The sequence below is a fragment of the Gobius niger genome (assembly GCF_951799975.1).
Source record: "Gobius niger genome assembly, chromosome: 5".
Lineage (NCBI taxonomy): Eukaryota > Metazoa > Chordata > Actinopteri > Gobiiformes > Gobiidae > Gobius > Gobius niger.
The window spans coordinates 39,736,226-39,751,523 of record NC_136856.1 but is presented as its reverse complement, the minus strand read 5'-3'; the positions used below and the strand labels follow the sequence as shown (position 1 = coordinate 39,751,523).

Below are 15,298 nucleotides of genomic sequence, written 5' to 3'. Positions count from 1 at the left end.
TTGCTGCTGTACCATTTCTTTTCTATTTTTTCTTTACATTCTATAAAGCGGCTTTGAAAGCATTGCCAATTGTATTCAAAGGATATAAATACTGTCTAATCAAAAACAACTTATTCTTTTTTAGATTGCACTTACACCGTGATGCACCAAACCACGTGTCCTTTACCGTGAACCGAACCGTTAGAGCTGAACCCCTAATATTAATCCATAGGCCTACATGTTCCACTGTCTCTTGAATTCTATTCCCTGAGTTTATCGAACATATTGTCGTTGTAGTTTATACAAGGGAGCACAGGTGCATCAAACACTCCAATTGCAGTTTGTTTGAAATAATTTTTAGCATTCATTACTTTACACATTTGTAGTGGCCATAGTTTTAGGAATGGGTTGGGAACCACTGGTCTACTTACTGCGGGTCTACAGCTATTCTGAGTGACGGGTTGTAGGGACTATACTGGACATTTCTTTGTAATAACTCATAATCTCTGAATATCAAATGTGGAGACTAGCGAGTACCAGCTAGTAATAATAATAAATACCAAGACACCACAACAGTGTTTCCTTAACTTTGTGAAAGGAGTGAAACAGCGCCCCCAATTTGACGCTGGTGGTCAAAAAGTGAACTGCATCGATATTCACCATTGAGAATGAATGGAAGAGAGTTAGTATTAACCACACGCGAGAGAGTTAGTATAAATCCCACCTCCTGAAAGTGCACACTGTCGTTGTGTCCTTGGGCAAGACACTTCACCCACATTGCCCCCAGTGTCTGCGTGCACTGGTGTATGAATGAGAGTATGAATGGGTGAGTGGATCCTTGCTGTAAAGCGCTTTGAGTGCCTAACGTAGGTGGAAAAGCGCTGTATAAGTTGAGTCCATTTACCATTTACGCAGCACAAAGGGAGGTCGGTGGGCCAAATTTGGCCCGCGGGCCCCACTTTGGGCCCCGCTGAGCTAGCTGGTGTCAAGAGTGCAGAACGAGGTAGAAAACACCGTATTCATGGCTGGTCTTTGCTACAGCTGGTTTAAACTAACCATTGTTTTTTCTTATAGATGAACATCACTGAAGCTGCTTCATTTTATGGCTACACAAAGTTCTACAAACTCATCGAGGTAACGCGGCTCTGGGACTAACTGGATTAAATGTGGGGTTTATTTAAAGAAATCAGGGCTCGCAGTTCGCCTTTATCCAAACGGTGGAAACTGGAGATGATGAAATGTATGAATAACGCGTTCAGATGTGCAGCACTTTGGAAATGCTTTGTTTTTAATAAGAAATAAAGTGGATTGGACTGGAGAGAGGGAAGACTGTCAGCGTTTGAATGGCTGAATTGTGTTTACAAAGCCATGAGTGCACATTACAATATTTTATTGAACGATTATGTTTGTGAGAAAGTGTGATGTTGATGACCACAACGTCACATCTTTTCTCTTTTTTGTGACTGAGCCAACACAAGAAACAGCACAACAGTAGAGCAGGCCATGCAAGGAACTGGCACAATGTATTATTTAAATAAGCTTCGTTGTTTGTATTAGTTTTACTTTCTTATTAGTGGGAGCTCCCTTTATAACCCCTTTGCTGTGCTGTAGACCTCCGGGCTCCTGCCTGTCCTAGCGCTGTCCATTCACAGGCCCTTCACCATGTTCTGGCCTTCAGACAAGGCTCTGACAGCACTTCCTGTGGAGCGGCAGCGCTGGCTCACCAGTCCTGACCACCAGGAGGAGCTGATGGCCATTGTCAAAGGACACATCATACGCAACTCCAAGGTACAACTGCCCTGATTATGACCAATGTTTGCTCATAATCAAAGTCCAATGAATCGACCCAGATGGACGTTTTCAGATCTGTTCTCCGGGTCTTAAAGGGATCAGGATTTTTGTATTATGCAAAATGGACTTTTTCCAGCTTTCCATCATGTTATTCTGTCACTCCCTCATTAAAAACATGGCTGAAGTGTTGCCTTGGCACATTCACGTATTTTTGAGTAATCTGTAAAAACTCTGATGGCGGCCATTTTAGGGATAGGTTTGCCTGAGTCCTCCTAGGAACGCCCCCACCTCCTGGAGACGCCTCCGAGCTTTGGTCACCAGCCGAGTAACCGACCACTGCTCCTCAGCAGAACCCCCTCCCCACTGATGCCACAGACAGCGTGTGGAGGGGGCGTGTCTAAAGGCTCAGAGGTTCCTCTTAACTCCCGCCTGAACCGAAAGGATCTTTTTCCTCACGTCAACACATTTTTTTCTCCATTTTTTTGTTGGGTATTCAACTCATTTTTGTAACTTTTCGTCATTTTTTTGTCGCATTTTTTTCATTTTTTGTCACATTTTTGTCACATTTTTGTCACATTTTTGTCTTTTTGTGTCATTTTTTTGTCACATTTTTGTCATTTTTTTGTCACATTTTTGTCATTTTTTTGTCACATTTTTGTCATTTTTTTGTCACATTTTTGTCATTTTTTTGTCACTTTTTTGTCATTTTTTTGTCACATTTTTGTCTTTTTTTGTCACATTTTTGTCATTTTTTTGTCACATTTTTGTCTTTTTTTGTCACATTTTTGGTCATTTTTTTGTCACATTTTTGTCATTTTTTGTCACATTTTTGTCATTTTTTTGTCACATTTTTGTCATTTTTTTGTCACATTTTTGTCTTTTTTTGTCACATTTTTGTCATTTTTTTGTCACATTTTTGTCTTTTTTTGTCACATTTTTGGTCATTTTTTTGTCACATTTTTGTCATTTTTTGTCACATTTTTGTCATTTTTTTGTCACATTTTTGTCATTTTTTTGTTGTATTTTTGTCATTTTTTGGTCATTTTTTTGTCACATTTTTGTCATTTTTTTGTCGCATTTTTGTCTTTTTTTGTCACTTTTTTGTCATTTTTTTGTTGTATTTTTATCACATTTTTTGCCACTTTTTCATACATTTTTCGTCACTTTTTCATCACATTACCATCCTTGTTTTTGTCTCAGTTTTGTTGCTCTTTTCTCACCTTTTTTCCAGAAGCTTTTGGATTGGGCTAAAGCCAATCTGGAGAAAATGTGCTCGGTTCAGGCAGGAGTTAAGAGGTTAAAGAGACAGAGGCCTATTTCAAGACATTCACTACAGCCATTTTGAGAGAGACATTTTATACAAGGCAGTTATTCTAATTTACTGCATTTACAGACCAGCAGAAGGTTTGTCATCATTGTAGTGTGATATAGATGGTGCTGTGTGACTGAAAAAAGCAGAAAACCCCCTCTTTAGTATCACGACAGCACCATCCATGTGTCTCTAATGTGTGTGTAGGTGATGGGGATCAGTAATCCTGACAAGTACCAGTCGTCTTATCGAACCATGCACGGATCAGTCATCAATTACAGCTGCGACAAGAAACTGGTGGTAAGAAAACTGCGCTTCTATGACCCCACTGCAGAGCCGCGATGTTGACGGTTTGTTTTTCAGGGGAACATTTTGCTGAATGACAATGGGGCGCAGGTCACGGAGCGGTACATGATGTTCACCGACGGCATGGCCTACGGCATCGACCAGCTGCTGGAGCCCCCGGGTCTGGGAGCGCACTGTGACGGGCTCGAGAACAAGACCACATACGTGAGTCACATTCACAAGGCATCTCGTCAGGTTTGACCTCTGAACTCCCGCCTGAGCGGATCACGTTTTCTACAGTCTGGCGTTAACCGAATCAGAAAGCTTCTCGGGGAAAAAAGCACCGAAATAGCCACAGAAAATGAGAAGAAAAGAAGGATGTAAACGCGACAAAAATGTGACAAAAATTCAACAAAAAAATGAAAAAAATTCAACAAAAATGTGAAAAAAATTCAACAAAAATGTGACAAAAAAATTACAAAAATTCAACAAAAATTCAACAAAAATTCAACAAAAATTCAACAAAAATTCAACAAAAATTCAACAAAAAAATGAAAAAAATTCAACAAAAATGTGACAAAAATTCAACAAAAAGTGACAAAAAACTCAACCTCAAAGTGAAAAAAATTCAACAAAAATTCAACACAAAAATGACAAAAATTCAACAAAAGTTCAATAAAAATGTGACAAAAATTCAACAAAAATTCAACAAAGAAATGACAAAAATTCAACAAAAAATCTACAAAAATGTGACTAAAAATGACAAAAATTCAACAAAAATGTGACAAAAAATGACAAAAATGTGAAAAAAATTCAACAAAAGTTCAACAAAAATGTGACAAAAACTCAACAAAAAAATGACAAAAATTCAACAAAAATGTGACAAAAATTCACCAAAATTCAACAAAAATTCAACGAAAATTCAACAAAAAAAAAGACAAAAATTCAACAACAAAAAAAGACAAAAATTCAACAAAAATTCAACAAAAATTCAACAAAAAAAATGACAAAAATTCAACAAAAATTCATCAAAAAGTGAAAAAAAAAAATACAAAAGTTGACACAGCAATAACGCGAGGAAAAATATCACTTTTGTGGGTCTTAGCTTTCAAATGAGGCGTCACACAGGCCTATATAACAGCCAAAGAGCATTTGGTGTAGGCGGGTGGTCAGAGGTTAAGTATCTGCCTTTTATTCTAAGCAGTTTTGTAATTACTTCTTACTCCTCGTAGTAACAATAGGTTCAGCAATATTACCACTAACATTGTTAAATATGAAGTGATGATCTTTGTTTACACGGCCGTCAAACGCCGGTTCTTGTGCCCCCTGGTGTCAGTGTTTTGTTGTTTCAGGGCCGATGTGGGCGCTGCCTGTTGCCTCCGTCCTGTCGCTTCAGAAACATCGACACGGTCAGAGTTCACTCACTTTCAGCATTATTATCAAACTGAAGAAGTAGAATTTTACTCTGCTGCAGTGGCGTGTCATGGGGTTTCATTCAGGGCCTTCGGGAACATTCACTTTACAGAAACACGCGACACATGACAGGCGGGGACGGGCGTGTTTACATGTACAGTAGGCTCGGCTTTGGGGCCAGGACTCCCCTCAAAAACGGATTCTGGTTAAAAAAAAAATGGTGCAATCACGCTTTTATTATTTCTGACTACATTTGCTGGGAGTAAGAAGCGCTTGGCAGATTCCTGACGAGCGCTGTGTGTTTCCTCAGGGGCGGGTGGAGACCTGCAGCCTCTCGTCCAGCCGCTACAGATACAGATACACTCTGGACTTGGACCTGTCCCCGTTTGGGCGCAGAGGCTGTAAAAGAGTGTGTCAGTATCCCTCGTGGACCCAGCAGTGCTGCAAGAACCACTACGGCCGGGACTGCACTGGTAACTCCAGCAGGGTTTCCTGTATGAAAAGATATAGTGGAATATGCACGTCTACTGCAACATGGAGCTCACAATAGTACAAAGTCTGAATGAGTCTGATCATTGGGTGTTAGAATTGTTAAATGGGAACTTCCGCTCATAAATCTGTCCTCTGATCGACCGCCTCTGTCTGACGTCAGCGTGTCCGGGCGGAGTCGAGTCCCCCTGCGGTTTCCACGGGAAATGCGATGACGGGATTAAAGGCATGGGCGGGTGCGTCTGTGAGAAGAACTTCAGAGGAGACTCCTGCGAACTGTGTGTCCCCGACCACTACGGACCCAACTGCACAGGTACGGCCCCCCAGTTTCTCCATAGAACATGTGCCCGACCACTACGGACCCAACTGCACAGGTACCGCCCCCCAGTTTCTCCATAGAACCTGTCCCCGACCACTACGGACCCAACTGCACAGGTACCGCCCCCCAGTTTCTCCATAGAACATGTTCCCGACCACTACGGACCCAACTGCACAGGTACGGCCCCCCAGTTTCTCCATAGAACATGTGCCCGACCACTACGGACCCAACTGCACAGGTACCGCCCCCCAGTTTCTCCATAGAACCTGTCCCCGACCACTACGGACCCAACTGCACAGGTACCGCCCCCCAGTTTCTCCATAGAACATGTCCCCGACCACTACGGACCCAACTGCACAGGTACCGCCCCCCAGTTTCTCCATAGAACCTGCCCCATTCTCAGATGGGACAGGGAGGAGACAGTGAAAAACTTTCAAAGGAGCAGGCGACTGTTTTTACATAGTGAGGTGTGTTCTTACCTGAGCGTAGACACATTTTTGTAACTGTTTTGGATTTTATCAAATAGTTATTTTTTTGTCACTTTTTGTCACATGTTCATCATTTTTTCATCATTTTTAGTCAAAATTTTGTCATTTTTTTGGTCAATTTTTGGTCATTTTTTGGTCATTTTTTTTGTCCATTTTTTGTCCATTTTTTGTCCATTTTTTGTCATTTTTCATCATTTTTCTGTCATATTTTTTTGTCATTTTTTTGTCCATTTTTTGTCAAGTTTTTGTCCATTTTTTGACTTTTTTGTCAATTTTTTCGTCATTTTTCATCATTTTTCTGTCATTTTTTTTTGTCATTTTTTTGTCAATTTTTTGTTAAGTTTTTGTCAATTTTTTGACTTTTTTGTCAATTTTTTCGTCATTTTTCGGTCATTTTTTGGTCATTTTTTTGTCCATTTTCTGTCCATTTTTTTTTTTTTTTGTCGTCAATTTTTCATATTTTTTTGTCATTTTTTGTCCATTTTTTGTCCGTTTTTTGTCAATTTTTTGTCTTTTTTTGTCCATTTTTCGTCCGGTTTTTTTGTCATTTTTTTGTCTTTTTTTGCATTATTGCCACATTCATTTTTTTTGTCACATTTTTTTCATTTTTTGTCAAATGTTTGTAATTTTTTCGTCAATTTTTTGTCAATTTCTTGTGACATTTTTGCCACTTTTCCATCAAGTTTTCGTCATTTTTTTGTCACATTTCCATCATTGTTTTCGTCTCAGTTCTGTCGCTGTTTTCTCACCTTTTTTCTCACCTTGTTTACGTGACTGAGGGCACGCGTGAAGACCAGACAGGTACACATGAACTCGTCTAAGCTCAGGTAAGAACATGCCTCAGTGTGTAAAAACGGTGGCCTGTTCCTTTAACCCCTTAACTCCCACCTGAACCGAGCACATTTTCTCTAGTTTGGCTTTACCCCAATCCAAAAGCTTCTGGAAAACAGGTGAGAAAATAGCAACAAAACTGAGACAATATCAATGAAGATGCGACGAAAAAGTGACGAAAAAATTGACAAAAAAGGACCAAAAAAATGATGAAATATTGGCAAAAATTTGACAAAAGATTGACAAAAAAAGGACAAAGACAGAAAGTGACAAAAAATTACGAAAAATGTACAAAAAAACGACGAAAAATTTACAAAAAAATGACGAAAAAATGATGAAACATTTACAAAAAATGACAAAAAAATTACAAAAAAATGACAAAAAATGACAAAAAAAAATGACAAAAAAACGACAAAAAAATTGTCAAAAAATTACAAAACATTTACAAAAAAATGACTAAAAAATGATGAAAAAATGATGAAAAAATGATGAAAAATGTCAAAAATTGACAAAAAAATTACTATTTGATAAAAAAATTACAAAAAATTGTTGAAAACCCCCCAACAAATGATGAAAAAACAAATCTGATGACGATGAGTTTTGTAGCTTTCATATGAGGCGTTACACTGGCCTACAGGATTTGGGTAAAGCTGAACTGGAGAAAATGCTCTCGGTTCAGGCGGGAGTTAAGAGGTTAAAGAAATTCACACATTTTGGATTGATCATTTGCATTTGGGGAGGGACTTAGCCAAGCCTTCCCCTCTCAGTGGCTGAAACCTCAGTGTTGCTGATGAAGCCTTTTTTGCTCCTCCCTCTGTGTCTTCACCCTTTCACCTTCATCGCCTCTCCTTTCTCCATGTCCGCTGTGAATCTGAGAACCACTGAAGTAACACATTCAGTCACATTAACTGGAGGCTGTTCTGATGCTGGGGTCTGATTTTGTGATGTCTTAGATTTTCCAGACATCGGTATCAGTGAGAACATACGCCTTTGTGGTATTTTTAGTTTGAACACCAACAGATGTTTATTGTGCTACTCAATGGCCGAGGAAAGCACTTCTTTAACCTCTTAACTCCCGCCTGAACCGAGAGGATCTTTTTCCTCACGTCACCAGATTTTTTTTCCATCGTTTTTTTTTCACTCATTTTTGTCATTTTTTCGTCCATTTTTTAAAATCAGATTATTGTCACATTTTTTGGTAATTTTTTTGGCAATTTTTTTGGTCATTTTTTTGGTCATTTTTTTGGTCATTTTTTTGGTCATTTTTTTGGTCAAATTTTTATCCAATTTTTGTATATTTTTGTAATTTTTTGCCACATTTTGGACATTTTTTTTGTCATTTTTTGTCAGATTTCTGTCATTTTTTCGTCCATTTTTTATCAATTTTTTGTCATTTTTTGTCACATTTTTGTCATTTATTTTGTCACATTTTTTTTCATTTTTCGTCAATTTTTTGTCAATTTCTTGTGACATTTTTGCCACTTTTCCATCAAGTTTTCGTCTCGGTTCTGTCGCTATTCTCACACCTTTTTTCCAGAAGCTTTTGGATTGGGGTAAAGCCAAACTGGAGAAAATGTGCTCGGTTCAGGCGGGAGTTAAGGGGTTAAGTCACCACCGCGGGGGCTGATATTGCTGCGACACCACCCCCTAGTGGCTACAGGCGACTCCAGAAGGTTTGCTCTCTGTAATACGGAACTCAACACTTTTCAAAAACAACAAGCTTGGCTCCAAAGACTTTTATTTTCGAGAAATACTGTTTCCTCCTGATACAACTCTTATATGTCATAGAAGAGTTTGTTCCCTCCTCGGTGCTGGTCTGTAGCGCCGCGTGCCAGATGTTTTGTGTGTTGCTGATGGGCCTGTTTTTCAGCCTGCGCCTGCACAAACCGAGGCTCCTGCGAGGACGGACTGGAGGGATCTGGAGTCTGTGTCTGTGAGAGCGGCTGGACCGGAGACCGCTGCCAAACAGAGCTCAGTCAGTACCACACCACACCACGCCAACTTTATTTATAAAGCACTTTAAGAACTGTACAGTGGCCACAGAAACAGACACAAATATTTACAGTAAAAAATATGAGGAAAAAAGTACAACAACAACAGCAGCAGCATCAATTTGTGTTAAACGCCAGAGAAAAAAAGGTGCGTTTTTAGGAGAGATTTGAAAACAGGGACTGGGCCGGTCTGATCTCTGATGGAGCTGGTTCCACAGAGAAGGCCCGAGCTCCCCGAAGTTTGCGCTTGGTGTTTGGGACGACCAGGTGCAGCTGATCCGCTGACCTGAGAGCACGAGGGGGGGGCTGAGGCTGAATCAGGTCAGACAGGAGGGGGCGGGGCCATTCAGGCTTTTAAAAGTAAAGAGAAGAACTTTGAAATCAACTCTAAATCTGACTGGGAGCCAATGGAGCGCTAACCTGGCTAACTCCAGGCTGCTGTGTGCGCTCGATATATTTGGAACTGCACAACAGCCTGGGGACCATGGCCCAAATTTTCGCCTGGATTTGGGAACCAATCACAGAGCGAGGAGGGACGCAAGACGATGACGAGCTATTCGATATACGGAAGCTTGTAGTTTATTTACGGATAAAAGAAAAAAGTGTATTTACGGATCCAACATGACAGCAGCAGACACGATGGGATTTTTCGATCAAGCTTTAGACCTTGTTCTAAATAATTTAGCTCGAAAGTTTACAGCAGGTTCGTCATACGTCATCTCATACGATGATACGATTGGCCGTGGCCTCGTGCAGACGCATCATAGACGTTCGTATCGCCCAATAAACGACTCTGGACGATCGTAAACCACACCTCTCCTACGAGAAAAGGAATTGGTGTCCCCAGACTAAACATCACTTGTGATTTTAGTCTGGTGTTAGCCAGGCTAATGGAGCGAAGCTAAAACCGCTGAGATCTGGTCATGTTTCCGTGTCCCTGTTAAAAGCCGAGCTGCAGCGTTCTGAACGAGAGCGCCCCCTGGCTCACACCAGCATAAAGGCCGTTACAGTAATCCAACCTGGTCGTCACAAAGGCAGGTGTTACAGTCTCAAAATGCTGCCTTGATAAAATGGACTTCAATTTCGACAGTTTTCTTAAGTGGAAAAAACTGGACTTAAAGGGGCTGGAAGCAAGTTCGCCATTTTATACTCACTACTGCCACCTCTGGCCATATGTGTAACTGCACCTTCTATATTAAGCTCGTGCATGGCGGCAATTCGGGCCGAAGTGTTACATTTTTGAGTGACCGTACAGGATTTTAGAGGCCGTTGTGGTGAACAGGTCTGAGCTCATTCTACACATTAGGACATGGCTGGAACGTGTAGGTGGAGGAAAATACTTAATTTTAACATTTTTAAACTCCTTATAGTCCCTTTAACGACTGCGTTGATTTGTTTCTCAAATTTGAGTTCAGGATCGACTCTTTACGCCCAAATCGGAAACAACCGGCTTGATAAAATCCGACAAAAAGCCAAGGTCAGGAGGGGGGCAGCTAGGGCCACGAGGGTCGAAAACCATGATGAAACATGACCTGATTTAGGCATAAAAAGTGAAGGGCCGTCCATGCTTTGATATCGCTGATGCAGTGGAGGAGGGGCCTAACAGCATGTGGATCACCCGTCTTTAAAGGCAGATAGATCTGACCGTCATCGGCAGAGCAGTGAAAAGTCATGCCATGTTTTCTCAGAATGGAACCAAGTGGGAGCATGTACAAGGAAAACAATAAAGGGCCAACCAGTACAACCACAAAACACCGCATCACACTCCATTACTTCCACTGTCCAGAGCAAAGCATCACCGTAACGCGGCGATGTCACGTGTGTTGGTCACAGGTTCGATTCCCGAGGAGTGCAGACAGTGTCACGGGGACGCTCAGTGTGAACCGGGCTCCGGCTGCAGCTGCAAACCGGGATTTCAGGGCAACGGGACCTTCTGTGAACCTCTGCCACGTGAGTCTGAGGCGAATCACAGCCTCTAAGCGCTAACGCTAGCAACTGATCCTTAACCTTTGACCTGGGGTCGACTGTTAGATCTGTGCAGTTCGGGAACTAGAGCTTCAGCTGCATTTTGAACAATCCGTCCTTAAACAGGGGAAAGGGAAGTGACATCACCAACAGCTGTTTTTCTTCTTCTTTAAAGTTATTGGTGGAACAAAAGCACACGTCGCCCCCTAGTGTCCAACAACAACACAGTGTCCAAACAAAGACATTTAAGGAGAAAACAAATCTAAATGATCCAAACATTTCCCTTTAGTGTTATTTTATCTCAACAGCTGTTTCATAAAGCTACAGCAGCAAATGATCCATGAGGCTTAAGTAAGGATTAAACATCTCGGAGCCGCATTAGACGGTTCTAACGCCCGACACAGTGTTGTTCCTCCTGCATTATAACGTCTAACGCGGCTCCTCGTTGTTTAATCCGCTTATACCAGGGTCCCACAAACCTAACATTTATAATAAATGTGTTTTTCATTGACTAAAGTCACTAAATCTGCCAGACTACGGGACTATTTTGTGTGGGTTATTAGCCGGTCACTGAAGGCTGGTCTCAGAGCGAGTCATTCTCCGCAGCTATTACGAGGATCTCAGTCAGGCTCAACGACACAACATCAGCACAGAATCACAACACAACAGGACTAACCCGGAAACACTTTTCCCTGGAGGGAAACACCGATATGCGGCACTCGTGGGCAGGAGTTATTTACCTTTTACAAGGTTTAACCTGAAGCTAAAGCTAGCTAGCTCAACCAGCTCAACTGTTTATGGAAACAGCTGCGGTGGAGTCGCTCACACCTGGGCCCCCCCAACTCAAACTTTTATGTTTGACTTTACTAATCCAGACAAAGATGCTTCAATGCAGGATCATTTTATGTACGCCTGAAAATGATCCTCTACAAACATTTAGCAAACACTAAATCCATCTCATACGTTCCTGTCAGTCACTAATTACGCCTTTATCTGATTCAGCTGTGTCAGGCGTTGCTATGGCGACGCCACAGCGGAGTGATATCCCAGTGATTTAACTAACGGACTACGTGTGCGGTTATACCAAAATAATGCACCAGCCAATCAGAGTCCAGTATCACCCAGACCATGGTGTAAAGCCGTACTAAGTAACGTGTTTACCTTAATAAATCCTCCCCGTAGTCCCTGTGGGGGTGATACAAGTGTTTATGGGATGATTGGAGGGTCTTTCATCGCCCCCTGGTGTCTCTGGACAGAAAACCATGTTTGCAACTTGTCTGCCTACCGGTCCAGAGAAAGCAATACACACTAATGGAATCACGAAGAAGAAGCTAACATGCTAACGGGCAAAGCTAACTGTGGCTAACGTCACTTTAAACAGTATTTACAGCCAAGTTTGACTGAAAAAAAATATTTCCATTGTATAATTGGATGCACAGTAACCCTCTCTCCCTTCGTCTTTCCTGTCAGCGTAGTATTTACTCTCCAAGGCGATTAATAAGTTAAATAATCGTAACTTGCTACGACACCTGCAGTTGCGCTTATGGCCTCTAGAGGGAAGAGTTACTTCATTTAAATTTATGACTGAGGGAGCTCTTTAACCTCTTCACTCCCGCCTTTTTCCTGTAACAGGCTGTAACAGGACAACACCACGACAAACCAATGAAGCAGCGTGACATCAAGGCTTTGCTATGTCTAAACAAGCTCTAACCAGAGCCGTGGGAAGATGTTTTAGTTAGGGGGCGCTGAGGGACAAAATGTGCCCCCAAAATACTGTTTCTGTGCTTAATCCTATTTATTAACCTCTTAACTCCCGCCTGAACCGAGAGCATTTTCTCCAGTTCAGCTTTACCCAAATCCTGTAGGCCAGTGTAACGCCTCATTTCGTTACTTTTTTGTCACTTTTTCGTCAAATTATTCACATTTTTTTTGTAAATTTTTTTGTCAATTTCTCTTCAAATTATTTGCATTTTTTGTCAAATTCTTATCGTTTTTTGTCAAATTTTTCTCACTTTTTTGTCCATTTTTTGTCCATTTTTGTCATTTTTTGGTAAATTTTTTGTCACTTTTTTGTCACTTTTTCGTCACTTTTTCGTCCATTTTTTCTCAATTTTTCATCAAATTTTTGTCCATTTTTGTTATTTTTTATTGAATTTTTTGTCACTTTTTTTTTCATTTTTTCTCCATTTTTCATCAAATTTTTGTCACTTTTTGTCACTTTTTTGTAAATTTTTTGTAACTGTTTTCTCACTTTTTTGTCACATTTTCATCCTTGTTTTCGTCTCAGTTTTGTCGCTATTTTCACACCTTTGTTTCCAGAAGCTTTTGGACTGGGGTAAAGCTGGAGAAAATGTGCTCAGTTCAGGTGGGAGTTAAGGGGTTAATATTGCCTGCAGTTCACAAACTATCCACGAGGGGGTGCTGCAGCGCCCTCAGCACCCTGGGTTCCCACGGCCTTGGCTCTAATCCGAGTAAACCATTCACCATCCATTCGCTTCATTTATTTATTACTCGTCTTGAATACACATGACAAAGACCGAGCGACACCAGTTAAAGGACCCAGGCCCGAGTCCAGGCTCGAGTCCAGGCCCAGGTCCAGGTCCAGGTCCAGGCCCGAGTCCAGGTCTAACCCATGGTCTAACCCGGTGCTCCCCCAGCTCCGGACCTGTGCGCCGAGTACAACGGGGGATGTCACTCTCAAGCCGACTGCAATCAGACTGGGCTCCTCGTCAACTGCACCTGCCACAGCGGTTACCAGGGCGACGGCTTCACCTGCCAGCCAATCAACAGGTGAGAAACGGCAGGGGGCGGGCTCTAGCATCATGCTTTCATCATGTTTTGCGATTGTAGTGTTTCGTTTGGGCCCCTCCCTGTGCACCTTTTCGCACGCTCGCCCTAAAGAACAGTTCGTAACGTGTCAGCGCATCTCCACAGCGTTAGCACGGGGGCAGGGGGGCGGGGGGGGGACAGGTGAAGCTGCAGGGGGGCAGGGTGGGGGACAGGTGAAGCTGGGATCGATCTGCTCTGCCACCGGAGTCTCTGTTGTCTCTGAAACATTCCTCTCACTCACTTGTGTTTCAGATGCACAGCGGAGCCGAACGGGGGCTGCAGTGACTTTGCCTCCTGCACCTTCACTGGACCGGTCAGTACCAGCGACATCAGCAAGTCCATTACACTCTTTCCATCGACTTGAAGACCAAACTTAGGATTTGTATTTATTTGCGAATGAATCCAGATACTCGGGGATGTTCCTGAACGGCATTTCCCGTTTTATTTACGTTCGTTCAATATGGAGCCAGATTTCTTATGTCAGTGAATACAAAACCTCGCCGCGGCGTCAGAGTTTACCAGCGGCTCTAAACTCTGGCGGGTCCACGGTGTAGCTCCGCCCCCGCGTCTGAGGCCCGACTGTGTCCAGGTCTGAGGCGGTGAACTCTGCTGTTTATGGCCCTGGCACAGGCCCTGGCACAGGCCCTGGCTCATTTACATAAAGACACAATGTGGAGTTTTTAAAATACAAATGAGCTCCTAAAACAATCTTATTCACATGATTAATTTACCAAATGAACACAAGTGGAATTGAATATTTGTAGCTTCATTTTCCACTAAGAATTTACCAATGAAACTTAAAAAACAAAAAACAAAAATATGATTAGCAAAGATTTCCAAAATCCACTCTGAAACAGTGTCAGACATAAAGAGCTTTAACACTAAGTGAGGAGGTCATGATATGTTTGACTCGTGGCTGAAGCTCTCCCAAGGTTGGCAAAAATGCATCTCAATATACCTCAGATTGTTGCTTTAAGATATGGAATTTAACTTATTTCCCTGTGAGGAGAAATATACTTCTCACCTTTTTCACCCTGATCTGTTTTCATGCCTGAATAACAGCTCACAGCAGAAAAAAGAAAAGAAAAAAGAACTAGTTCATTTTTGGAACTATGAACGAACTATTAACTATAAACAATTATGAATTATGAACGAACTAGTTCACTTTGAAATTTGTGAACTGAACTTTGAGCTAGTTCATGTAGAAAATGAACATTATTATTTTCAAGATTAAACACATTATGAAAAGTCGACACGCTGGCGTTTGTGACTTGAGGTGACTTGCCGCCTAAAGTAGGGCTCAATCCGAAACCATCACATTGTCGCCTCTAAGCACTAACACTAGCAACTAACTCCTGAACCTTTCATGGGTCGACTGTTAGATCTGTGCAGTTCGGGAACTAGAGCTTCAGCAGCATTTTGAACAATCCGTCCGTCCTTAAACAGGGGAAAGGGAAGTGACATCACCAACAGCTTGCTTTTCTTCTTCTTTAAAGTTATTGGTGGAGTGAGGCCAAACAAAAGTGCATGTCGCCCCCTAGTGTACAGTGTCCAACAACAACATAGTGTCCAAACAAAGACATTTAAGGAGAAAAATAAATCCAAATGA

At 41.8% G+C, this 15,298-nt stretch overlaps 2 protein-coding genes across 2 annotated transcripts in view; one reads left to right on the top strand and one right to left on the bottom strand.

Moving 5' to 3' along the window:
* The window catches only part of stab1 (stabilin 1), a gene marked incomplete at both ends in the record, with an annotated part of 107,347 nt that extends 93,294 nt beyond the window's left edge, over positions 1 to 14,053 (top strand). The window contains 11 exons of the mRNA XM_079557080.1: positions 1,054 to 1,113; positions 1,591 to 1,767; positions 3,287 to 3,379; positions 3,443 to 3,589; positions 4,717 to 4,773; positions 5,088 to 5,250; positions 5,430 to 5,579; positions 8,775 to 8,879; positions 10,729 to 10,845; positions 13,518 to 13,650; positions 13,942 to 14,053. Of these exons, the coding sequence (XP_079413206.1) occupies positions 1,054 to 1,113; positions 1,591 to 1,767; positions 3,287 to 3,379; positions 3,443 to 3,589; positions 4,717 to 4,773; positions 5,088 to 5,250; positions 5,430 to 5,579; positions 8,775 to 8,879; positions 10,729 to 10,845; positions 13,518 to 13,650; positions 13,942 to 14,053 (1,314 nt within the window). The remainder of the gene's footprint in view (positions 1 to 1,053; positions 1,114 to 1,590; positions 1,768 to 3,286; positions 3,380 to 3,442; positions 3,590 to 4,716; positions 4,774 to 5,087; positions 5,251 to 5,429; positions 5,580 to 8,774; positions 8,880 to 10,728; positions 10,846 to 13,517; positions 13,651 to 13,941) is intronic.
* LOC306962771 (uncharacterized protein) overlaps positions 1 to 15,298 on the bottom strand; it is a 1,040,752-nt gene that overhangs the window by 468,762 nt on the left and 556,692 nt on the right. The gene's annotated exons all lie outside the window — the stretch shown is intronic.